The sequence below is a fragment of the Salvelinus sp. IW2-2015 genome, linkage group LG8 (genome assembly GCF_002910315.2).
Source record: "Salvelinus sp. IW2-2015 linkage group LG8, ASM291031v2, whole genome shotgun sequence".
NCBI lineage: Eukaryota > Metazoa > Chordata > Actinopteri > Salmoniformes > Salmonidae > Salvelinus > Salvelinus sp. IW2-2015.
In genome coordinates this window covers 26,518,567-26,545,510 of record NC_036848.1, presented here as the reverse complement: position 1 = coordinate 26,545,510, position 26,944 = coordinate 26,518,567, and the positions used below count along the sequence as shown (strand labels likewise).

Genomic DNA, 26,944 nt, shown 5'->3' with positions numbered 1-26,944 from the left:
ATCTCCTCTTCAGTCAGCTGTTTGTCTCCCCCCCAGAATTAAAATACACCGTACCAGTCAAAAGTTTGGACACTTACTCATTCAAGGGTTTTTATTTTTACTTTTTTTTACATTGTAGAATAATAGTAAAGACGTAAGAACTATGAAATAACAATTGTGGAATCATGTAGTAACCAAAAAAGTGTTAAACAGATCTAAAATATATTTTACATTTGAGATTCTTCAAAGTAGCCACCCTTTGCTTTGAGGACAGCTTTGCACACTCTTGGCATTCTCTCAACCAGCTTCATGAGGTAGTCACTTGGAATGCATTTCAATTAACTTCTTTGGGACTAGGGGGCAGTATTGAGTAGCTTGGATGAATAAGGTGCCCAGAGTAAACTGCCTGCTACTCAGGCCCAAAAGGTAGAATATGCATATAATTAGTAGATTTGGATAGAAAACACTGAAGTTTCTAAAACTGTTTGAATGATGTCTGTGAGTATAACAGAACTCATATGGCAGGCAAAAACCTGAGAAAAAATCCAACCAGGAAGCAGGAAATCTGAGGTGTTTGTAGTTTTTCAAGTCATTGCCTATCGAATATACAGTGTCTATGGGGTTATATTTCACTTCCTACGGCTTCCACTAGATATCAACAGCCTTTAGAACCTTGTTTCAGGCTTCTACTGTGAAGGGGGAGAGAATAAGAGCTGTTTCAATCAGGTGTCTGGCAGAATGCCACGAGCTCAGTCAGGCGTGCGCCCGTGAGAGGTAGCTGCGTTCCTTTTCCTTTCAAAAGACAAAGGAATTGTCCTGTGGAAACATTATTAAAGATTTATGATAAAAACATCCTAAAGATTGATTCTATACATCGTTTGACATGTTTCTACGAACTCTAATATAACCTTTATGACCTTTCGTCTGAACTAAGCGATCGCGCATTGAGCATTTGGATTACTGGGCTAAACGCACAAACAAAAAGGAGGTATTTGGACATAAATGATGGACTCATCAAAGGTAAGTGAATATTTATAATGCTATTTCTGAGTTTTGTGACACCTCCTTCTTTAGAAAATGGCTATGTCTTTCTGTGACTTGGCACTGACCAAACATAATCGCAAGGTGTGCTTTTGCCGTAAAGCCTTTTTGAAATCTGACACAGCGTTTGCATTAAGGAGAAGTTTATCTATAATTCCATGCATAAAAATTGTATCTTTTATCAATGTTTATTATGAGTATTTCTGTAATTTGATGTGGCTCTCTGCACTTTCACCGGATGTTTGAGACAATGCATTTCTGAACATAAAACACCAATTTCAAATGAGGTTTTTGGACATAAAGATGAACTTTATCGAACAAAACACACATTTATTGTGTAACATGAAGTCCTGTGAGTGCCATCTGATGTAGATCATCAAAGGTTAGTTGTTAATTTAATCGCTGACATTTGTGAGCCCTCTCCTTGGCTGGAAAATGGCTGTATGGTTTTCTGTGACTAGGTGCTGACCTAACATAATCGTTTGGTGTGCTTTCGCTGTAAAGCCTATTTGAAATCGGACACTGTGGCTGGATTTACAACAAGTTTATCTTTAAAATGGTGTATAATACTTGTTTGTTTGAGGAATTGTAATTATAGGATTTCTGTTTTGAATTTGGCAATTTCACTGGCTGTTGGCGAGATGGGATGCAAGCGTCCCACATATCCCAGAGAGGTTTAACAGTTGTGCCTTAAGTTAATTTGTGGAATTTCTTTCCTCAATTTTTGGTCGACCGATTATGATTTTTCAACACCGATACCGAATATTGGAGGACCAAAAAAGGCCGATACCGATTAATCAGCCTATTTATTTATTTTTATATATATATATATATATATATATATATATATATATATATATATATATATATATATATATATATATATATATTTGTAATAATGACAATTACAACAATACTGAATGCACAATGAACACCGTTATTTCACTTAATATAATACATCACTAAAATAAATTGTCTCAAATAAATAATGAAAAGTTCAATTTGGTTTAAATAATGCAAAAACAAAGTGTTGGAGAAGAAAGTAAAAGTGCAATATGTGCCATGTAAAAAGCTAATGTTTAAGTTCCTTGCTCAGAACATGAGAACATATGAAAGCTGGTGGTTCCTTTTAACATGAGTCTTCAATATTCCCAGGTAAGAAGTTTTAGGTTGTAGTTAGTTAGTTATTATAGGACTATTTCTCTCTCTAGCATTTGTATTTCATATATCTTTGACTATTGGATGTTCTAATAGGTACTTTAGTATTGCCAGCCTAATCTCGGGAGTTGATAGGCTTGAAGTACACAGGGCAATGCTTTTACACATTGTGAAGAGCTGCTATCAAATGCAGTAAAGTGCTGTTTGAATTAATGCTTACGAGCCTGCTGCTGCCTACCACCGCTCAGTCAGACTGCTCTATCAAATATCAAATCATAGACTTAATTATAATATAATAACACACAGAAATACGAGCCTTAGGTCATTAATATGGTCAAATCTGGAAACTATCATTTCGAAAACAAAATGTTTATTCTTTCAATGAAATACGGAACCATTCTGTATTTTATCTAATGGGTGGCATCCATAAGTCTAAATTACATTGCACAACCTTCAATGTTATGTCATAATTACGTAATTAAGTTCTGGCAAATTAGTTCGCAACGAGCCAGGCGGCCCAAACTGTTGCATATACCCTGACTCTGCGCGCAAGAGAAGTGACACAATTTCCCTAGTTAAAAGAAATTCATGTTAGCAGGCAATATTAACTAAATATGCAGGTTTAAAAATATATACTTGTGTATTGATTTTAAGAAAGGCGTTGATGTTTATGGTTAGGTACACATTGATGCAACAACAGTGCTTTTTTCGCGAATGCGCTTGTTAATAAATAACCCGTTTGGCGAAGTAGGCTGTGATTCCATGATAAATTAACAGGCACCGCATCGATTATATGCAACGCAGGACAAGCTAGATAAACTAGTAATATCATCAACCATGTGTAGTTAACTAGTGATTGTTAAGATTGATAGTTTTTTATAAGATACGTTTAATGCTAGCTAGCACCTTACCTTGGCTCCTTGCTGCACTCGCATAACAGGTAGTCAGCCCGCCACGCAGTCTCCTCGTGGAGTGCAATGTAATCGGCTATGATCGGTGTCAAAAAATGCAGATTACCGATTGTTATGAAACCTTGAAATCGGCCCTAATTAATCGTCCATTCCGATTAATCGGTCGACCTCTATCCTCAATGCGTTTGATCTAATCAGTCGTGATGTGACACGGTGGGGTGGTATACAGAAGCTGGCCCTGTTTGGTAAAAGACCAGATCCATATTATGGCAAGAACAGCTTAAATAAGCAAAGAGAAATGACTTTCCATCATTACTTTAAGACATAAAGTCAGTCAATCCGGAAAATGTATAGAACTTTGAAAGTTTCTTCAAGTGCAGTCGCAAAAACCAAGCGCTATGATGAAACAGGCTCTCTTGAGGATTGCCACAGGAAAGGAAGACCCAGAGTTACCTCTGCTGCAGAGGATACTTTCATTATAGTTACCACCCTCAGAAATTGCAGCCCAAATAAATCCTTCAGAGTTCAAGTAACAGACACATCTCAACATCAAGAAACATGAGCAATGGACATTAGACTGGTGGAAATCTGTTCTTTGGTCTGATGAGTACAAATTTACTACCGTGCCTTTGTGAGACGCAGAGTAGGTGAACGGATGATCTCCACATGTGTAGTTCCCACCGTGAAGCATGGAGGAGATGGTGTGGGGGTGCTTTGCTGTTGACCCAGTCTGATTTATTTAGAATTCAAGGCACACTTAACCAGCATGGCTACAACAGCAATACGCCATCCCATCTGGTTTGCGCTAAGTCCCACTATCATTTGTTTTTCAACAGCACAATGACCCAACACACCTCCAGGCTGTGTAAGGGCCATTTGACCAAGAAGGAGAGTGCTGCATCAGATGACCTGGCTTCCACAATCGCCCGACCTCAACCCAATTGAGATGGTTTGGGATGAGTTGGACCGCAGAGTGAAGGAAAAGCAGCCAACAAGTGCTCAGCATATGTGGGAACTCCTTCAAGACTGTTGGAAAATCATTCCAGGTGAAGCTTGTTGAGAGAATGCCAAGAGTGTGCAAAGCTGTCATCAAGGCAAAGGGTGGCTACTTTGAAGAATCTATATATTTTGATTTGTTTTACACTTTTTTTGGTTACATGATTCCATGGGTTATTTCATAGTTTTGATGTCTTGACTTATTCTACAATGTAGAAAATAGTACAAATAAAGAAAAACACTTCAATGAGTAGGTGTGTCCACACTTTTGACTGGTACTGTATATTCTATATAGCGTGTGTGATTATTTATTTATTTATATATATATATATATATATATATATAAATAAATAAATCTTCAGGTTTTATTTTCATGACGGTCTTTATCCATAAATGTTTGTAATAGTGTGTTTGTGCCAGCCCTATTCAAGAGAGTACCAAACCTCTTCCAATAACAGCTAGTTTTCTCAGACCACTCCCAGACAGTCCTAGCAAAAATCTTGATTGAGAAATTGCTCTTTGCTAAGAAGGTATTTTTGTATATTTTTTACGAATTTAATTGAAAACAATCGCATTAAGGTACTTTTAGGGTCGTGTTAAAGCAGAGTTTTTCACACCCCCCAAAAAATAAAACGCATTAGAAATATCTTGCTGCGTTTTGTAAAAGCAGATCTAAAATGTTTCTTATTGTAATTTTTGCTCGTCATCAGACAGTTTGCTTCAATTGCACTTCTCCACTCAGATGAAAATACTTTTCTCGGTGTAGCCTGCTTTTCTCCGGTAAATGTAAGATTAACTTCAAGCAAAACATTAGGAAGTGTAGCTGGCTACATTCTTTCTATGATAAACATTAGAAATATGAATGCCATGCATAGTTTTTTTGCAAAAAATACCTTTTTCATTGTAAGCTCGTTTTATTTGTGTGGCTGCTAGCCAAAAAGCTAGCAGCCCCCCAAAAAAAGCACTTCTATTGTCATCTGATCAAAATTGAGCTTTTTTCTGCCGCATGTGTTGCACTAATGTATTTTCTGTCAAGGAAAACTAGTTGCACGCCACTCTCTTTGAGGCAAAAAATACACTGTTGACTTTCAATTTCAAACGCAGATTTTTTGTTTGTTTTAAAAATCCAGATGCCTGAACTCTAACGTGACCCCTATACTTAGTGGGGCAAAAAAGTATTTAGTCAGCCACCAATTGTGCAAGTTCTCCCACTTAAAAAGATGAGAGAGGCCTGTAATTTTCATCATAGGTACACTTCAACTATGACAGACAAAATGAGGGAAAAAATCCAGAAAATCACATTGTAGGATTTTTAATGAATTTATTTGCAAATTATGGTGGAAAATAAGTATTTGGTCACCTACAAACAAGCAAGATTTCTGGCTCTCACAGACCTGTAACTTCTTCTTTAAGAGCTCCTCTGTCCTCCACTCGTTACCTGTATTAATGGCACCTGTTTGAACTTGTTATCAGTATAAAAGACACCTGTCCACAACCTCAAACAGTACACTCCAAACTCCACTATGGCCAAGACCAAAGAGCTGTCAAAGGACACCAGAAACAAAATTGTAGACCTGCACCAGGCTGGGAAGACTGAATCTGCAATAGGTAAGCAGCTTGGTTTGAAGAAATCACTGTGGGAGCAATTATTAGGAAATGGAAGACATACAAGACCACTGATAATCTCCCTCGATCTGGGCTCCACGCAAGATCTACCCCGTGGGATCAAAATGATCACAAGAACGGTGAGCAAAAATCCCAGAACCACACGGGGGGACCTAGTGAATGACCTGCAGAGAGCTGGGACCAAAGTAACAAAGCCTACCATCAGTAACACACTACGCCGCCAGGGACTCAAATCCTGCAGTGCCAGACGTGTCCCCTGCTTTAGCCAGTACATGTCCAGGCCACGTCTGAAGTTTGCTAGAGAGCATTTGGATGATCCAGAAGAAGATTGGGAGAATGTCATATGGTCCGATGAAACCAAAATATAACTTTTTGGTAAAAACTCAACTCGTCGTGTTTGGAGGACAAAGAATGCTGAGTTGCATCCAAAGAACACCATACCTACTGTGAAGCATGGGGGTGGAAACATCATGCTTTGGGGCTGTTTTTCTGCAAAGGGACCAGGACGACWGATCCGTGTAAAGGAAAGAATAAATGGGGCCATGTATCGTGAGATTTTGAGTGAAAACCTCCTTCCATCAGCAAGGGCATTGAAGATGAAACGTGGCTGGGTCTTTCAGCATGACGATGATCCCAAACACACCGCCCGGGCAACGAAGGAGTTGCTTCGTAAGAAGCATTTCAAGGTCTCCAGATCTCAACCCCATAGAAAATCTTTGGAGGGAGTTGAAAGTCTGTGTTGCCCAGCAACAGCCCCAAAACATCACTGCTCTAGAGGAGATCTGCATGGAGGAATGGGCCAAAATACCAGCAAGTGTGTGAAAACCTTGTGAAGACTTACAGAAAACGTTTGACCTCTGTCATTGCCAACAAAGGGTATATAACAAAGTATTGAGAAACTTTTGTTATTGACCAAATACTTATTTTCCACCATAATTTGCAAATAAATTCATAAAAAATCCTACAATGTGATTTTATGGATTTTTTTTTCTGTTTTTGTCTGTCATAGTTGAAGTGTACCTATGATGAAAATTACAGGCCTCTCTCATATTTTTAAGTGGGAGAACTTGCACAATTGGTGGCTGACTAAATACTTTTTTGCCCCACTGTAATTGTTACCCAAAAATGATTTGATTTTGAGATAAGAACTGCTGCATTGGATCTTTAACGCACTTGCAGAAATGAAACTTTATCTTTTGATTGTTGTATTCGCCATCTTTCAGATATCTTTTTGGTTACGCATTGCACAACTCTGACTTGCATGTAAATCATGTCAATGGGAGCTGTGCGAGACGTTGTGCGTGTTTTTCTTAATTATTCAGCCTCCTATGCTTATCATACTCTGTGTAGAAATTTCTATCACAGTGTGATTTTGATGTGCTTTCTTTTTTCTTTGTGCCTTGCAGCACAAAAATGCCACAGCAGTACTGGAGTACGAACGAATGGCAGAACTTGACTTCGAAAAGAGGGATTTCAGAAAGGCATGTTACCCCATTCAACCCCCCTACACACACACACACACACACACACACACACACACACCTATTGACACCCAGACATTGGCAGTCAACCCAGTTGTGAGATGGTAGCTGTTGTCTTATCTGCTGCAGGTGGTGTATTCTATGGACAAGGCCCTGGGATTGGCATCCACCTGCCATCGCTTCAAAATCCTCAAGGCTGAGTGTTTGGCACTACTGGGTCGCTACCTAGAAGCCCAGTCTGTGGCCAGGTACAAACCAATCAGGCACTAAAGTGGGTCAGGAAGGAGTGGAAGTTAGGAGGTTTATCCAACCAAGCGCTTTACCAGGACATTTGTTTCATATTTGAAAGGCAGGTTTTATATATGTGGTGCTATATACAGTACAGTGCCTTGCAAAATTATTCATCCCCCTTGGCCTTTTTCCTATTTTGTTGCATTACAACATGAAATGTAAATATACTTTTATTTGGATTTCTTCTAATGGACATACACAAAATTGTCCAAATTGGTGAAGTGAAATGAAAAAAATTACTTGAAAAAACAAACGGAAGTGCATATGTATTCAACCCCTTTGCTATGAAGCCCCTCAATATAATCTGGTGCAACCAATTACCTTCAGAAGTCACATAGTTGGGTAAATAAAGTCCACTTGTGTGCAATCTGTGTCACATGATTTGTCACATGATCTCAGTATATATACACCTGTTCTGAAAGGCCCCAGAATCTGCAGCACCACTAAGCAAGCGGCACCATGAAGACCAAGGAGCTCTCCAAACAGGTCAAGCACAAGGTTGTGGTGAAGTACAGATCAGGGTTCGGTTATATAAAAAAAAATATCCGAATCGTTGAACATCCCACAGAGCACCATTAAATCCATTATTAAACATGGAAAGAATATGGCACCACAACAAACCTGCCAAGAGGTCTGCCCACCAAAACTCACTGACAAGGCAAAGAGGGCAATAATCAGAAAAGCAACAGAGACCAAAGAGAACCCTGAAGGAGCTGCAAAGCTGTGTGCTTGTTTTTTATACCTGTTAGCAATGGGTGTGGCTGAAATGGCCGAATCCACTCATTTGTAATGGCCGAATCCTTCTTTTGTATATATGGTGTATGTACGTACAGTGCATTTGGAGAGTATTCAGACCACTTGATTTTTTCCACATTTCGTTACACTAGTCTTATTCTAAAATGGATTAACTACCTTCTGCTTAGTGTGCTTTTGTGCTTAGGGTTGTTGTCCTGTTGGAAGGTGAACCTTCGCCCCAGTCCGAGGTTCTGAGCACTCTGGAGCAGGTTTTCATCAAGGATCTCTCTGTACTTTGCTCTGTTCATCTTTGCCTTGGTCCTGACTAGTCTCCCAGTCCCTACCGCTGAAAAACATCCCCACAACATGATGCTGCCACGACCATGCTTCACCGTAGGGATGGTTCCAGGTTTCCTACAGACGTGATGCTTGTCATTCAAGCCAAATAGTTGGTTTCTTGGTTTCATCAGGGTCTGACAGTCTTTAGGTGCCTTTTGGCAAACTCATAGCGGGCTGTCATGTGCATTTTACTGAGAAGTGGCTTCTGTCTGGCCACTCTACCACCAAGGTCTAATTGGTGGAGTGCTGCAGAGATGGCTGTCTTTCTGGAAGGTTCTCCCGTCTCCACAGAGGAACTCTAGAGCTCTGTCAGCGTGACCATCGTATTCTTGGTCACCTCCCTGACCAAGGACCTTCTCTGATTGCTCAGTTTTACCGGGTGGCAGAGAAGAATGGGAGAAGCTCCCCAAATACAGGTGTGCCAAGCTTTTAATTTTTTTAATTTAACCTTTATTTAACTAGGCAAGTCAGTTAAGAACAAAGCTTGTAGTGTCATACGCAAGAAGACTTGAGGCTGTAATCACTGCCAAAGGTGCTTCAACAACGTACCGAGTGAAGGGTCTGAATACTTATGTAAATGGGATATTTCCGTTTTTTTTTTTATATAAATTTGCTGAAATTGATAAGCTGTGTTGGTATTATGGGGTATTATGTAGATTGAAGGGGGGGGGGGGGGYAACTATTTAAGCAATTTTAGAAAATGTCTGTAAAGTAACAAAATGTTGAAAAAGTCAAGTGGTCTGAATACTTTTGGTCATGTAGTGTATTTTATTTTCTTCAGCTGTAATAGGATGTTTGTAATTTTTCATGGGTTATATACTTTAACATTTTTTTTTTTACAACTATTGGTGACTAACATGAATTAAAATTAAATTACAAAACCCCAGGAACATTGCCATTTTGACGAGGCTTCTTTTGCCCTTGTTTTTATGTTTGCTCCAGTTAGGGGAATATCAAAGTCAGATTCTTTGTCCTATGAATCTTGTCTTTTCTCTCCCAGTGATATATTGAGGATGGACTCGACTAACGGAGACGCTCTGTACGTGCGTGGCCTGTGTCTGTACTACGAGGACTGCATCGACAAAGCTGTGAAGTTCTTCGTGCAAGCACTGCGCATGGCCCCAGACCACGAGAAGGCTCGGCTAGCTTGCAGAGTGAGTCACTCAACTTGCGCCTGTACTTATTTTTAAAATGTTGAAATTATTTACTCGTGTAGGGTAGTTTTATGTCATTGGGTAGTGTACAGGGAGAGGTCGGTAGCTAGGCCTACCTCTTACTGGCTATATTTAGTTTTTAGCTTAACAAATCCAAGTCACAAACAACCATTTTTAATAGCACCAATACTAAAAAGCATCAGTATTCTTCACAATAAATACTGTTTCTCTACAATATATTTTGGCCAACATCAGATGTTAGTATTTATACCTACAGCTTTCGAAGATCTATTGATAGCTTTAACTTGATCAGAGTATACCAGTACCAAAACGTTGTGATACTTATACCGATCCAAAGAACCCACTGGTGCCTGTTTTAATTGTTTTCTGAAGTTAAATTTTGTAATTTCATTTAGCCTGTTAGAGCCAAGAGCACAGGCCAGTCTGAGCACAAAAACGAAGAAATGGGCTTGTCTCTAGCCCAAACCATTCAAAAGTTATGACCCATATTACCGGAGCAACCCTTTTCTTTCTGTCGTGCATTAGCGTGCATGTTGTGGGACGTTTTAAAGTAATCCTAGGCTGCTAATTATTGTTTTGATAACAGCCTTGTTCAGTCATGTTACTTACAGTAGCTAGCTAACAACCTGTTAACTTGACCAGCAGACCTAGGCTATAGGCGCATATTTGGATGGCACAGGAGGAAAGGAAAAAGGTTAGCTACTGAGAGAGATGTGCTTCAAAGATAGGATTCATATAGGCCTAATGTAAGCCTAAACTATAGATCTTAATAAAAAATTAGGAACGCTGAGCCACTCTGATTTTCACCCCCGTGGTATCATGTTACCATTTGGCCTAGTATTGTGAGTAAAATGTTGGTATTGTGACAACACTACTTGATCAATTGTGGGTGGCACAGTGGTTTAAGGAACTGCATTTCAGTGTAAGAGGCGTCACTACAGTCCCTGGTTCGAATCCAGGCTGCATCACATCCGGCCGTGATTGGGAGTCCCATAGGGCGGTGCACAATTGGCCCAGCGTCGTCCAGGTTTGGCCGGGGTTGGTCGTCATTGTGAATAAGAATTTGTTCTTAACTGACTTGCCTAGTTAAATAAAGGTTACACATCAGTACTGTAGCCCGCAAATTGAGTTCTACTGCATCTGACGTACTGATTCAATGTGGTTGATATCTGTCTAAAATCAGAATGCCAAAGCTTTGAAAGCCAAGAAGGAGGAGGGAAACAAATTGTTCAAGGACAGCAACTTTGAGGCAGCCTACCGGCTCTACTCGGAGGCCCTGGCGATAGACCCCAACAACATCAAAACCAACGCCAAGCTCTACTGCAACAGAGGCACCGTCGGGGCTAAGGTGAGAACCTCAACTGGAATGCTCTAGAACAAGGTAGAGTTCAGGAACAAATGCGCAAAAACATTGCAGAATTAAGTGCTCATATTGGGCAATTTCAGGTAGTACCTCATCTCAAGTGTTCTCCCAATTTATTAAATCCTAGACAGGACTGGGAAAGTACTTTTGTAAAAATCCTGAATGTACATAATGGCCAGACCTTAAATAATACTACAAATGAAAAAGGAACCCAGATGTGTCACATGGGGTAAAAATCTGAAGCACCACCAGAGAGGAAGTGCAGTGGCCAGGATAAGGGAGAAGACGGAGCAAGATTAAACTGGGCCGACATTCTGCTAATTTTCTGAGAGAAACATCCAATTTCAATTAAGTTTTCTGTTCCCAAAACTAGAATCTGTTACAAACTGTAGTTGGAGCAGCCTTAAGGGCAGTAAGAAACAGGAAGCAGCGGTATCCAGTGTAAAATTGTGTCCAGTTTATTCACAGTTAAAAGGTGGTTCCATGTGAAGATATAATATGGCAGAATATTTACATTCAGTGTCTTCGGTAAGTATTCAGACCCCTTGAATTTTTCTACATTTTGTTTTAGTCAGTCTTAATCTGAAATGGATTAAATAAAAAATCCTCAGCAATTTACACACAATACCCCATAATGATAAAGTCAAAACAGTTTTTTGAAATTTGTGCACATTAATTAAATATAAAAAACAGATACCTTATTTAAGTATTCAGACCCTTTGCTATGAGACTCGAAATTGAGGTCAGGTGCATCGGTGTCCATTGATCATCCTTGATGTTTCTGCAACTTGATTGGAGTTCACCTGTGGTAAATTCAATTGATTGGACATGATTTGAAAAGGCACATATCTGTCTATATAAGGTCCAGTTTATGTCAGAGCAAAAACCAAGCCATGAGGTCGAAGGAATTGTCCGTAGATCTCCGAGACAGGATTTTGTTGAGGCACAGATCTGGGGAAGGGTACCTAAATATTTCTGCAGCATTGAAGGTACCCAAGAACACTGGCCTCCATCATTCTTAAATGGAAGAAGTTTAGAACCACCAAGCCTCATCCTAGAGCTGGCTGCCCGGCCAAACTGAGCAATCGGGGGAGAAGTGCCTTCGTCAGGGAGGTGACCAAGAATCCAATGGTCACTCTGACAGAGCTCCAGAAAGACAACCATCTCTGCAGTACTGCACCAATCAGGCCTTTATGGTAGAGTGGACAGATGGAAGCCACTCCTCAGTAAAAGGCACATGACAGCCCACTGTCATCAGCCCACTGTCATGTGGGCACCTAAAGACTCTCAGATCATGAGAAACAAGATTCTCTGGTCTGATGAAAGCATGCCAAGCGTCACATCTGGAGGAAACCTGACACCATCCCTACGGTGAAGCAGGGTGTCTGCAGAGAGGAATGGGAGAAACTCCCCAAATACAGGTGCGCCAAGCTTGTAGCGTCCTACCCAAGAAGATATAATACAGGAATGATATGTTTTACGTTTTAGATATGTTGGAATTCAGTTTCATTAGAGAACAAATTGATACGATTCAATGCATTAACATGTTGCTTAAACACATTAATTTTCCATTTTAAAATAAGATCTGCTGCTGATGGAGCTCATGACCTAGGCCTCTAAGTTGGATTTGTCTGAGCTCACTTCTCTATTGTCTGTGTCAGTGGGGAGTTTAGCATGTAAATCTTGGTGGGACCAACATTTTTTTTTTTTTTATTATGTTTGCCAGCAAAGCCACTACACAAAACGAAACAATACATTAATTGCACTATACCGGTGACAAATGGTGCCCACAAACTGTTAGGGCCTACATAACGCTGTCCCAACAACAGAACTTTCTTTTCAGCACCATTGAGTGAATCCTTACCACTAATACACCTGGTTATCAGCGGAGCCTTGTCTGGCAGCGAAACAGTTCATTCAGCCTCATTTACTCCTTTAAAAAAAAAACATAGCTGATATGGCTGACTTGTGTGCAAATTGTCATCAAAGTCTGGCTTTCAAGACAACTGGGAACAAAGTCGAATCATGACGCCATGATTCGACTTTGTTCCCAGTGATCTTCTGGTTGGAGCTCTAGAAGAGGCCAGAGTTCACAGCTAGTTTTTATCACAGTTCCCAGTTGTCTTTAACTCATTGAACTCTGAGATTTCCCAGTTCCGAGTTTCCAGTTGTTTTGAACGTGGCAGAAGTCATGCTGGATTGACAGCATAGCCAATGTATTGTTTATCCTTTTAAGCTTGGAAAAGAGACCCTTTGGACCACAGACCCACTGTTACCAGAGAATGGAATGTTAATTTCTCTACCATAAGCCGCCTCCAACGTCGTAAAGATCATTTGGCAGTACGTCCAACTGGCCTCACAACCGCAGACCATCTGTAACAACACCAGCCCAGGACTTCCACATCCGGTTCTTCACTTGCGGGATCATCTGAGACCAGCCATTCGAACAGCTGATGAAACTGAAGCTTATTTCTGTCTCTACTAAAGGCCTTTGGGGGGAGAAGCTCATTCTGATTGGCTGGTTCTGGCTCTCAAGTGGGTGGGCCTATGCTGTCTCAGGCCCACCCATGGCTGCGCCCCTGCCCAGTCATGTGAAATCCATAGAGTAGGGCCTAATTTATTTATTTTAATTGACTGATTTCCTTAGTTTATATTAACTCAGTAAATCTTAAAAATTGTTGCATGTTGTGTAAGTTTGTTTTGTTCAGTGTAGCTATGACATAGTCAAGGAATATACAGTCCATTCGTAAGGTTCAGACCCCCTTGACTTTTTCCACATTTTGTTACGTTACAGCCTTATTCTAAAATTGATTTTGTTTTAATTAATCATCAATCTGCATGCAATATCCCAGAATGACAAAGCAAAAAAACAAACAATTTTCAAATGTATAAAAAAATTATTTTTCAAAAATCACATTTACATAAGTATTCAGACCCTGTACTCAGTACTTTAAGCGCCTATTTCAGCCTCAAGTCTTCTTGGGTATGATGCTACAAGCTTGGCACACCTGTATTTGGGGAGTTTCTCCATTCTCTGCAGATCCTCTCAAGCTCTGTCAGCTGTGCAACGACGCTCCCCATCCAACCTATTTTCAGGTCTCTCCAGAGATGTTCGATGGGTTCAAATCTGGGCTCTGGCTGGGCCACTCAAGGACATTCAGACTTGTCACGAAGCCACTCCTGCATTGTCTTGGCTGTGTGCTTGGGGTCTTTGTCCTGTTGGGAGGTGAACCTTCGCCCCAGTCTGAGGTCCTGAGCGCTCTGGAGCAGGTTTTCATCAAGTGATCTCTCTGTGCTTCGTTCAGCTTTCCCTTAACTAGTCTCCCAGCACCTGCCGCTAAAAAACATCCTACAGCATGAGGCTGCCACCTCCATGCTTCACCGTAGGGATGGTACCAGGTTCCCTCCAGTCGTCAAGACTGCTTGGCATTGCTTGGCATTCATCACAGCAGAGAATCTTGTTTCTCATGGTCTGAGAGTCCTTTAGGTGCATTTTGGCAAATTCCAAGCAGGCTGTCATGTGCTTTTTACTGAAGTGGCTTCCGTCTGGCCACTCTAACATAAAGGCTAGATGTGCCAAGCTTATAGAGACTTACCCCAAGAGACTTGCAGCTGTAATTGCTGCAAAAGGTGTCTCTACAAAGTATTGACTTTGGGGGGGAAATAGTTATGCACTCAAGTTTTCTGTTTTTAAAACGTATTTCTTGTTTGTTTCACAATATAAAAAGTATTTTGCACCTTCAAAGCATGTTGTGTAAATCAAATGATACAAACCCCCCAAAAATCTATTTTCATTCCAGGTTGTAAGGCAAGAAAATAGGGAAAATGCCAAGGGGGGTGAATACGCAAGCCACTGTACCTTACACATCGGTCCCCGATTCAAATGTTTATCGGCGAATCATTGCATCCCTATTAACAGGCATCTTCATTATAGCCACTTTTACATTTTCCGTCCAAATAGACATCTCAAAGAAGCCGTAATACTTTAATACTCATGATACTGGCGAAAGAGTTAAAGTACAACAATATATACATTTAGGATAAATTCATTACGTGATATAAGGGAAAACATGAATGCGACAAACCATTTATAAGGGGAATTAAATGTGCGTTCATGACGAGAGCGGCTGAGTCCGCTTCATCACACGAACAGAGCGCACGTTTCTTAGAATTTCACTTTTGCCAAGTTGTAAAGAATGGCATTGTTTAGGAGTGCAAAGACAAATTCAAGTTCCTGCTCACACGTACTCAAGAGAATAGGCCTTCCATAACATAAATATGCAAATACATGCTAAAATGCGCCAATTGGATCGCACCAGCTCGTGCTTGGCTCAGCCTTGCTTGTTCTGCCCAATGTGTCTCCCAACTCCCATTTGTAAAAGGCCCATCTTGGGGTTAGTTAAAAGTACATTTGATAATACTTTACGTATGTTAGCAATCCAAGCTAGATTCTGGAAGTTGAGTTCCTAATTGTTTGAAACGCATGCCATCTGTTCATTTTTTATCTTTACTTCCTCTCCTTCAGCTGAATAAACCTGATCAAGCAATCGAAGATTGCACAAGTGCAATAAAGTTGGACGACACATATATCAAGGCCTATTTGAGACGAGCCCAGTGGTAAGCTATGAAGAAGTACTCATAACAAGTGGCTCAGACTTGGAGCGATAATCAGCGATCAAGTCATTGAGATCTCCCATGGTGGGTGTTTCATGCAAACACCTTAGATGACGGCAGTTTTGTTGATAGCCAAGGCTTGCTAGCAAGAACTACCCTCTCCTGATTGGCTGTGGCGTGGTTGCGTCACCGAAATTTGCTTAATATTGAGACATTTCAATTCGGGTAGCTAGCTCTCTCTTTTCCGACCGTTAAGTCGCTGTGTCTCTCCTCTTGTTTCCCTCTTCCATTGAAAATGACTGGTTGCTGGTAGCTAGGCTGCTGAATATCGCTTCCAAGAGACTCTTTGCCTCTTGACAGTGAGACACTTAACTCTGCTTGTGTTTTCTGCAGTTATATGGACATCGAACAGTATGAAGAAGCTGTACGGGACTATGAAAAGGTCTACCAGACGGAGAAGACAAAAGGTATGTTGATATTGCAACCATAGTTTACTTCATAGTCACCAGTGGAAAAAATAATGGCAGAGGTTGAACAGTACTCCATTTCTTTCCTGTGAAGTTTTTCACTCATTTCTTCAAATGTTCTTGATGGTGATGGTTGATTACATTATTGCATTTTGTTATTTCGGGTGAAATTGCTCACTTTTGTTAACATTCTCTCTTCTGTCTTTCCCTCTCTCTATTTCCCTTTCCCTCTGTATAGAACACAAGCATCTCTTGAAGACGGCTCAGTTGGAACTGAAGAAGAGCAAGCGGAAAGATTACTACAAGGTTCTGGGGGTGGGAAAGAATGCCACAGAAGATGAGATTAAGAAGGCCTATCGGAAACGGGCCCTCATGCACCACCCAGGTACACCAACACACACAGGCAACACCATTGAGGAGTAAGACTCTGACCTGAGTTCAAATAATATTTATATTCTTTCCATTACTCCAGGCAGGCTCAATCAAACATCAAAGTTTTTGAAAGAAACCAACACTATAGAATAGATACTTTATTGTCAATTGGTTAGAATGGAAATTTGTCTTTTCCCTTTCCTAACACCCCCATTTATTATTATACCTTTATTTCAACAAGGAACACAGACTGAGACCAAGGTCTCTTTTACAGCTGGGCCCTGTGTATACATGTTTACACATACAGTTTAGGTACAATGATTAAAAAAACTAAACAAGACAAACAAAACGATCACAGATAATACAAAAATATACACTGCTCAAAAAAATAAAGGGAACACTAAAATAACACATCCTAGATCTGAATGAATGAATTATTCTTATTAAATACTTTTTTCTTTACATAGTTGAATGTGCTGACAACAAAATCACACAAATTATCAATGGAAATCAAATTTATCTACCCATGGAGGTCTGGATTTGGAGTCACACTCAAAATTAAAGTGGAAAACCACACTACAGGCTGATCCAACTTTGATGTAATGTCCTTAAAACAAGTCAAAATGAGGCTCAGTAGTGTGTGTGGCCTCCACGTGCCTGTATGACCTCCCTACAACGCATGGGCATGCTCTTGATGAGGTGGCGGATGGTCTCCTTAGGGATCTCCTCCCAGACCTGGACTAAAGCATCCGCCAACTCCTGGAACGTCTTGTGGTGCAAACGTGGCGTTGGTGGATGGAGCGAGACATGATGTCCAGATGTGCTCAATTGATTCAGGTCTGGGGAACGGGCAGGCCAGTCCATAGCATCAATGCCTTCCTCTTGCAGAACTGCTGAACACTCCAGCCACATGAGGTCTAGCATTGTCTTGCATTAGGAGGAACCCAGGGCAACCGCACCAGCATATGGTCTCACAAGGGGTCTGAGGATCTCATCTCGGTACCTAATGGCAGTCAGGCTACCTCTGGCGAGCACATGGAGGGCTGTGCGGCCCCCAAAGAAATGCCACCCCACACCATGACTGACCCACCGCCAAATCGGTCATGCTGGAGGATGTTGCAGGCAGCAGACGTTCTCCACGGCGTCTCCAGACTGTCACGTCTGTCACGTCTGTCACATGTGCTCAGTGTGAACCAGCTTTCATCTGTGAAGAGCACAGGGCGCCAGTGGCGAATTTGCCAATCTTGTGTTCTCTGGCAAATGCAAACGTCCTGCACGGTGTTGAGCTGTAAGCACAACCCCCACCTGTGACGTCGGGCCTCATACCACCTCATGGAGTCTGTTTCTGACCGTTTGAGGCAGACACATGCACATTTGTGGCCTGCTGGAGGTCATTTTGCAGGGCTCTGGCAGTGCTCCTCCTTGCACAAAGGCGGAGGTAGCGGTCCTGCTGCTGGGTTGTTGCCCTCCTACGGCTCCTCCACGTCTCCTGATGTACTGGTCTGTCTCCTGGTAGCGCCTCCATGCTCTGGACACTACACTGACAGACACAGCAAACCTTCTTGCCACAGCTCGCATTGATGTGCCATCCTGGATGAGCTGCATACCTGAGCCACTTGTGTGGGTTGTAGACTCCGTCTCATACTACCACTAGAGTGAAAGCACCGCAGCATTCAAAAGTGACCAAAACATCAGCCAGGAAGCATAGGAACTGAGAAGTGGGTCTGTGGGCACCACCTGCAGAACCACTCCTTTATTGAGGGTGTCTTGCTAATTGCCTATAATTTCCACCTGTTGTCTATTCCATTTGCACAACAGCATGTGAAAATGTATTGTCAATCAGTGTTGCTTCCTAAGTGGACATTGATTTCACAGAAGTGTGATTGACTTGGAGTTACATTGTGTTGTTTAAGTGTTCCCTTTATTTTTTTGAGCAGTGTATATAATAAATAAATAAAAAATACAACGGATTTCATTTACACATAGGTTATTCTACTAACAGCACAATAACTTGCATTACCCGAAACAGTTACAAGCAATACAAAAATAATTTTATTTATTTATTTATTTAACCTTTATTTAACCAGGAAGGGCTCTTTGAGATTTAAAATCTAATTTTTCAAGAACGTCCTGGCCAAGATAGGCAGCACCAAGTCATTACAAAAATTACAGACAGATTTGAAAAACTACAAGTAATCTAGTAAAACCATTGAATTCACAAGAGTATAACAAAATCAAAAACAGCAAATTAAAAACATTGACAGGTCAGGGAATCAGCCTCAAAATCGTTCATCAGTGATTTAAAAACACCAATCGGGACAAGTTCTTCCAGTTTAAAAGTATTTTGTAAGGTGTTTCTAGATGATGGCGCAGAGTACATAAAAGCTATTTTACCAAATTCAGTTTGGACATTTGGAACAGTTAGCAGGATAAAGTCCAGCGAACAGAGTACCCACCACATTTCTGAACAATAAAAATGCCCAAATAAAAAGGTAGTAAACTCAAAATGGCTTTGTAAATAAAAGTATACCAGTGACTGAGCCTACGAGTGACTAGAGAAGGCTAGCCAACCCTGTTATACAAAGTGCAGTGGTGCGTAAGGGTTTTGCAGTTTAAAATAAATCTCAAAGTGCCATGGTAAAGAGTGTTAATTGATCTCAAACACTGAGCGGAAGCATTCATATATAAAATATCCCTATAGTCTAGTAAAGGCATAAATGTAGCTGATACTAGCTTCCTTCTGGCTTCAAAAGAAAAACAGGCCTTATTCCCAAAAATAAAATTCCTATTTCAGCTTCAATTTTTTAGTAAGTTGTTGAAGATGCAATTTAAAAGAGAGGCCGTCATCAATTAGAATTCCAAGATATTTATGAGGTTACAACCTCAATCTCCTTGCCCTGACAGGTAGTAATAGGTGAAAGGTTCAGAGGTCTATTTCTTGCATTAGAAAACACCATTAGTTTAGTTTTGTCAGTATTGAGGATAAGCTTCAATTGACACAAGGTATGTTGAACAGTATAAAAAGCAGTATAAAAAGCAAGTTCTGGAAAGCTTTTGTAAGAGATGAGGCACAACAGTAAATAACAGTATCATCAGCATAAAAATGAAGTTGTGCATTTTGGACATTTGTCTAAATCATTTATATAAATAGTGAATAAGAGAGGACCAAGTACAGAGTCTTGGGGCACACCATTAAGGACAGACAATTTAACAGACATAAGCCCATCAAATTGAGTGCACTGAGTTATATCAGACAGATAGTTAGCAAACCATGCAACTGCWTGCTCRGAAAGACCTKCACTCAACAATCTCTGCCTTAGTATYGCATGATCAACTGTATCAAAAGCCTTASAGAGATSAATAAAAAGTGAGACACAGTGCTYTTTTTTGTCAAGGGCTTCAGTGATATCATTTAAAACCTTCATGGCTGCTGTAATTGTGCTATYCTTCTTCCTGAAGCCCGATTGGTACATTGATAAAATATAGTTAGTAAATAAAAACTATTTTAGCTGTTCACTTACAAGGGTTTCAAGTATTTTCACCAGGGGTGACAGCTTTGAGATTGGCCTATAATTATTTAAAWMAGTTGGATCTCCCCCTTTTAAAAGTGGTAGGAKAAATYCTGATTTRCAGATCTTTGGAATTTCATTACATTCCAGGGTTAGATTGAACAGATATGTAAGTGGTTCAGCTATGAAATCAGCTGCCAGATTTAAAAAGCAGGGATCCAAAAGATCAGGACCTGCAGGCTTTCTTTGATCTAAGGATTTCAGGGCTTTATGAGAATGGCAAAAAGCAAAAAGTTTGACCAGCTCTCACTGGTTCATCCACACAGGGTTGTACAGAGACAGAGGACACTGAATCAAACAGCCTACCAGATGATACAAAGTGCTCATTGAAACAATTCAGCGTTTCAGTTTTGTCATATATAGCAACAGAGTCCTTCAAAACACATGACGGTAATTCATTAACATTACTGTTACCAGACATAGACTGGTAACAGACATAGACTGGTAACATAGACTGGTAAACATGCTCCAATAAATATTTAAAATGAGCAAGGGGGACGAGTCAAGTTTAATCTGCAGGCTATTCCACAGGCAAGGAGCGTAACAGGAAAAGGCAGCCATACCCAACTCTGTGGAAATTGCATGGGCCTCAAGTGTAATCCATGCTTGAGACCTGGTTTTAGGAATTCTAATTCTAATATTGATGAGTGATGATAAATAAGAAGGTAGCTTATTCAGAAGCGCTTTATAGACAAACACGAGAGCATGTTGTTCTCATCTCACGGACAGCGAAGTCCAACCCACATTATGATATAAAACACAGTGGTGAGTTCTGTAGCTAACACCCGTAATAAACCTAAGTGCGCAATGATAAGTAGCATCCAGCGATTTAAGTGTTGATGCCGTAACATGCATGTAAATAATATCCCCATAATCTATAACAGACATAAAAGTAGCTTGCACAATTTGTATTTTATTTGTAGAGGACAAGCATGTCCTGTTTCTATAGAGGAAGCCTAGCTTGATTTTTAGCCGTTTACAAAGTTCATCAATATGCATTTTAAAAGACAGTTTATCATCCAACCATATCCCTAAGTATTTATATGCAGAGACCTGATTAATTCGAGAACCATCTAAGCTCGTAAATCCAAGTGTATTTTCAACCAACTTTTTGAACCTAATTTAAAAATCATAAAATGTGTTTTCTTTGCATTTAAAACAAGTTTCAGCTGTATAAAAGATATTTGTAATATCTTAAAATATGTCTCCAATAGTGATAATGCTTGGTCAGCCGTTGAAGCGATAGACTACATGAGTGTCATCAGCATATGAATGAATTTGACACTTATCTCATCACCGATATTTATGTAGAGAGTGAACAATAATGGACCAAGTATAGAACCTTGTGGGATATAGACTCCCACATTGAGAGGCACAGGGTCAGCTGCAGTGCAGCGCCCCTGGATGGAGAGCAATTGTGCCTTGCTTAAGGGCATAATTGCAGGAGGTGATATAAGGGATCAGAGAGCAGCCTTTTCCATTTTCATTTTTGTGTCTCTGGGGAATACCAGCTGCAACGCAACGGTCAAGTAAAGCGTTCTAATTTTCAAACTAATGTTTTCTATTTGCCGGTCAGACCGTCACAGTGCGGCCACGCCAGAGGTACAGAAGGAGGAGGAGAAGAAATTTAAAGAGATGGGCGAGGCCTTTACTGTGCTCTCTGACCCCAAGAAGAAGACTCGCTATGACTGCGGCCATGACCTGGAGGAGGACAGCAATAATATGGGGGGTCAGTAACACCAATCTAAACTCAGCAAAAAAAGAAACGTCCTCACTGTCAACTGCGTTTATTTTCAGCAAACTTAACATGTGTAAATATTTGTATGAACATAAGATTCAACAACTGAGACAAACTGAACTAGTTCCACAGACATGTGACTAACAGAAATTGAATAATGTGTCGCTGAACAAATGGGGGGGGGGTCAAAATCAAAAGTAACAGTCAGTATCTGGTGTGTCCACCAGCTGCATTAAGTACTGCAGTGCGTCTCCTCCTCATGGACTGCACCAGATTTGCCAGTTATTGCTGTGAGATGTTAACCAACTCTTCCACCAAGGCACCTACAAGTTCCCAGACATTTCTGGGGGGAATGGCCCTAGCCCTCACCCTCTGATCCAACAGGTCCCAGATGTGCTCAATGGGATTGAGATCCGGGCTCTTCGCTGGCCATGGCAGAACACTGACATTCCTGTCAGGAAATCCCGCACAGAACAAGCAGTATGGCTGGTGGCATTGTCATGCTGGAGCGTCATGTCAGGATGAGCCTGCAGGAAGGGTARCACATGAGGGAGGAGGATGTCTTCCCTGTAACGCACAGCGTTGAGATTGCCTGCAATGACAACAAGCTCAGTCCGATGATGCTGTGACACACCGCCCCAGACCATGACGGACCCTCCACCTCCGAATCGATCCCGCTCCAGAGTACAGGCCTCAGTGTAATTCCTTCGACGATAAACGCGAATACGACCATCACCCCTGGTGAGACAAGACCGCGAAGAGCACTTTTTGCCAGTCCTGTCTGGTCCAGCGATGGTGGGTTTGTGCCCATAGGCAACGTTGTTGTCAGTGATGTCTGGTGAGGACCTGCCTTACAACAGGCCTACAAGCCCTCAGTCCAGCCTCTCAGCCTATTGTGGACAGTCTGAGCACTGATGGAGGGATTGTTCGTTCCTGGTGTAATTCGGGCAGTTGTTGTTGCAGGTGTTGTTACACGTGGTCTGCCGCTGCGAGGACGATCAGCTTTCCGTCCTGCCTCCCTGTAGTGCTGTCTTAGGCGTCTCACAGTACAGACATTGCAATTTATTGCCCTGGCCACATCTGCAGTCCTCATGCCTCCTTGCAGCATGCCTAAGGTACATTCACGCAGATGAGCAGGGACCCTGGGCATCTTTCTTTTGGTGTTTTTCAGTCAGTAGAAAGGCCTCTTTAGTGTCCTAAATTTTCATAACTGTGACCATAATTGCCTACCGTCTGTAAGCTGTTAGTGTCTTAACGAACGTTCCACAGGTGCATGTTCATTAATTGTTTGGTTAATTGAACAAGCATGGGAAACAGTGCTTAACTTCACTAGGGTAGGGGGCAGCATTTGGAATTTTGGATGAAATGCATGCCCAAATTAAACTGCCTGCTTCTCGGGCCCAGAAGATATGATATGCATATATAACTGGTAGATTTGGTTAGAAAACACTCTAAAGTTTCCAAAACTGTTAAAATAGTGTCTGTGAGTATAACAGAACTGATTTGGCAGGCGAAAACCTGAGAAAAATCCATTCAGGAAGTAGTTTTCTTTGTTGGTTTTGTAGTTTTCTATTCAATGCCATTACAGTATCCATTGACTTAGGACTCAAATTGCAGTTTCTATGCCTTCCACTAGATGTCAACAGTCTTTAGAAATTGTTTCAGGCTTGTATTCTGAAAAATGAAGAAGTAAGAGCAGTCGGAATGAGTGGACCCTAAAGTGTCACAGAGCTTTTTCATGCGCGAGACCGAGAGAGTGCCTTTCTTGTTTACCTTTTAAATTGACAACGTTATTGTCCGGTTGAAATATTATCGATTTATTTAGGCTAAAAACAACCGGAGGATTGAATATAAACATCGTTTGACATGTTTCTATGAACTTTACAGATACAATTTGGATTTTTTTGTCTTCCTGTTTTGACTGCGTTTGAGCCTGTGGATTACTGAAGAAAACGCGCAAACAAAACAGAGGTTTTTAGGATATAAAGAGACTTTATCGAACAAAAGGAACATTTATTGAGTAAATGAATGTCTGCTGAGTGCAACCATATGAAGATCATCAAAGGTAAGGGATTAATTTTATCTCTATTTCTGACTTGTGTAACTGTTCTACTTGGCTGGTTACTGTTTGTAATGACTTGTCTAGTGGGCTATGTTCTCAAATAATCGTAAGGTATGCTTTCGCCGTAAAGCATTTTTTAAATCTGACACCGTGGTTGGATTCACAAGAAGTTAATCTTTAAACCTATGTAAAATATGATTTGTTTTCTGAATTTTTATAATGAGTATTTCTGTATTTGAATTTGGCGCCCAGCAGTTTCACTGGCTGTTGAAGAGATGGGACTCTACCGTCTCACGTGCCCAAGAGAGGTTAAACCCTTTACAATGAAGATCTGTAAAGTTATTTGGATTTTTACGAGTTTATGTTTGAAAGACAGGGTCCTGAAAAAGGGACGTTAATTTTTTTGCTGAGTTTAGAATCAGATTGCATTATCCTAGCCTTAAACACTACCCCATAACCACTGATTTAGGATTATATTTCTTTACCCCAATTCCTAGCCCTAACCATTTCGCTTTTCCTAGCGACAGGTCTGGGATCAGATCTCATCCCCCTTAACCTCGTCTACCAACCGGCTCTATCTCTTTTGACCCGTCTGGTTTCACAGCACTACAGAAAGGGACTTGAATGGAGCCTATGGCAGGAATGGGAAAAATGCCGCTGGATCTCTTAAACCATCACCATCTAGCATAAACTTTAGAACCTCCCCTCTACATTGTGGTTTTCAAAGCGCTAGCAGTGCAAGTGGTTTAGGCTGAACAAGGAAGTGAGTTTGGAAAGTATACATATCTGAACTAGTTTTCACATATAAACTTTATATGCCCAAACTCACAATCAATTAGGCTTCCTAAAAATAATATTGTCGCTGTGATTGAACATTTATTTTTATTGGTGATTTTCTGCCTTTTAAAAAATCCCGTCTAATACAGCTGTAGCCGACTTGATCTTATCCCACGCCCCTTTCAAGTCCCACTTTGTTGCATGGTGTTTCTTGGCTCTATTGATTTTTTTTGTTTTTTAACCCCTTTTTCCCCAATTTCGTGACATCCATTTGGTAGTTAGTCTTGTCCCATCGCTGCAACTCCCGTACGGACTCTGGAGGGGCGAAGGTCGAGAGCCATGCGTCTTCCTACCCTGCCAAGCTGCACTGCTTATTGACACACTACTCGCTTAACCCGAAAGCCAGCCTCACCAATGTGTTGGAGGAAACACCGTACAACTGGCGAACGAAGTCAGCGTGCATGCGCCCGGGCCTTCACAATGCGTAGCTAGAGCATAATGGGACAAGGACATCCCGGCTGGCCAAACCCTCCCCTAACCCGGACGATGCTGGGCCAATTGTGCACCACTTCATGGGTCTCCCAGTCACGGCCGACTGCGACACAGCCTGGGATCGAACCCGGGTCTTTAGTGACACGCCTCTAGCATTGCGATGCAGTACTTTAGACCGCCACTCAGGTGGCCGTTTCCTGGCTCTAAATGCGGTATCATTTGAGCCTGGGGACGAGGTTACATCCCCCTCAAACCTCACATTAAACACTACCCAAACACTTCCCCAACCCAAAGATCTACACTACGGGTCAAAAGTTTTAGAACACATACTCATTCAAGGGTTTTTCTTTATTTTTACTATTTTCTATTTCAAAACTATGAAATAACACATATGGAATCATGTAGTAACCAAAAAAGTGTTAAACAAATGAAAAATATATTTTATATTTGGGATTCTTCAAAATAGCCACCCTTTGCCTTGATGACAGCTTTGCACACTCTTGGCATTCTCTCAACCAGCTTCATGAAGTAGTCACCTGGAATGCGTTTAAATTCACAGGTGTGCATTGTTAAAAGTACATTTCTTTCCTTAATGCGTTTGAGCCAATCAGTTGTGTTGTGACAAGGTAGGGGAGGTATACAAAAGATAGCCCTTTTTGGTGAAAGACCAAGGCCATATTACGGCAAGAACAGCTCAAATAAGCAAAGACAGTCCATCATTACTTTAAGACATGAAGGTAAGTCAATACGGAAAATTTCAGCTGCAAAAACCATCAAGCGCTATGATGAAACTGGCTCTCATGAGGACCGCCACAGGAAAGGAAGACCCAGAGTTKCCTCTGCTGCAGAGGATAAGTTAATTAGTTACCAGCTTCAGAAATTGCAGAGTTCAAGTAACAGACACATCTCAACATCAACTTAAAAAAAAAAAAAAACATTTTATTTCACCTTTATTTAACCAGGTCGGCAAGTTGAGAACAAGTTCTCATTTACAATTGCGACCTGTTCAGAGCAGACTGTGTGTATCAGGCCTTCATGATCAAATTGCTGCAAAGAAACCACTACTAAAGGACACCAATATGAAGAGACTTGCTTGGGCCAAGAAACACAAGCAACGGACATTAGACTGGTGGAAATTTGTCCTTTGGTCTGGAGTCCAAATTGGAGATTTTTGTTTCCAACCGGGTGAACGGATGATCTCTGAATGTGTATTTCCCACCGTAAAGCATGGAGGAGGTTGTGTTATGCTGTGTGGGTGCTTTGATGGTGACACTGTCTGTGATTTATTTAGAATTCAAGACGCACTTAACCAGCATGGCTACCACAGCATTCTGCAGTGATATGCCATCCCATCTGGTTTGCGCTTAGTCCCACTATCATTTGTTTTTCAACAGGACAATGACCCAACACACCTCCAGGCTGTGTAAGGGCTATTTTACCAAGAAGGAGAGTGATGGAGTGCTGCATCAGATGACCTGGCCTCCATAATCCCCAGACCTCAACCCAATTGAGATGGTTTGGAATGAGTTGGACCGCAGAGTGAAGTAAAAGCAGCCAACAAGTGCTCAGCATATGTGGGAACTACTTCAAGACTGTTGGAAAAGCATTCCAGGTGAAGCTGGTTGAGAGAATGCCAAGACTGTGCAAAGCTGTCATCAAAGCAAAGGGTGGCTATTTGAAGAATCTCAAACATAAAATATGTTTTGATTTGTTTAATACTTATTTTGGTTACTACATGATTCCATATGTGTTATTTGC

The 26,944-nt window shown here is 41.1% G+C and overlaps 1 protein-coding gene across 1 annotated transcript in view; it reads left to right on the top strand.

Annotated features, from left to right (window-relative positions):
- LOC111967638 (dnaJ homolog subfamily C member 7) overlaps window positions 1–26,944 on the top strand; it is a 60,432-nt gene that overhangs the window by 25,117 nt on the left and 8,371 nt on the right. The window contains exons 5-12 of the mRNA XM_023992831.2: window positions 7,118–7,192; window positions 7,322–7,440; window positions 9,558–9,711; window positions 10,916–11,080; window positions 15,621–15,712; window positions 16,103–16,176; window positions 16,415–16,561; window positions 21,694–21,846. Of these exons, the coding sequence (XP_023848599.1) occupies window positions 7,118–7,192; window positions 7,322–7,440; window positions 9,558–9,711; window positions 10,916–11,080; window positions 15,621–15,712; window positions 16,103–16,176; window positions 16,415–16,561; window positions 21,694–21,846 (979 nt within the window). The remainder of the gene's footprint in view (window positions 1–7,117; window positions 7,193–7,321; window positions 7,441–9,557; window positions 9,712–10,915; window positions 11,081–15,620; window positions 15,713–16,102; window positions 16,177–16,414; window positions 16,562–21,693; window positions 21,847–26,944) is intronic.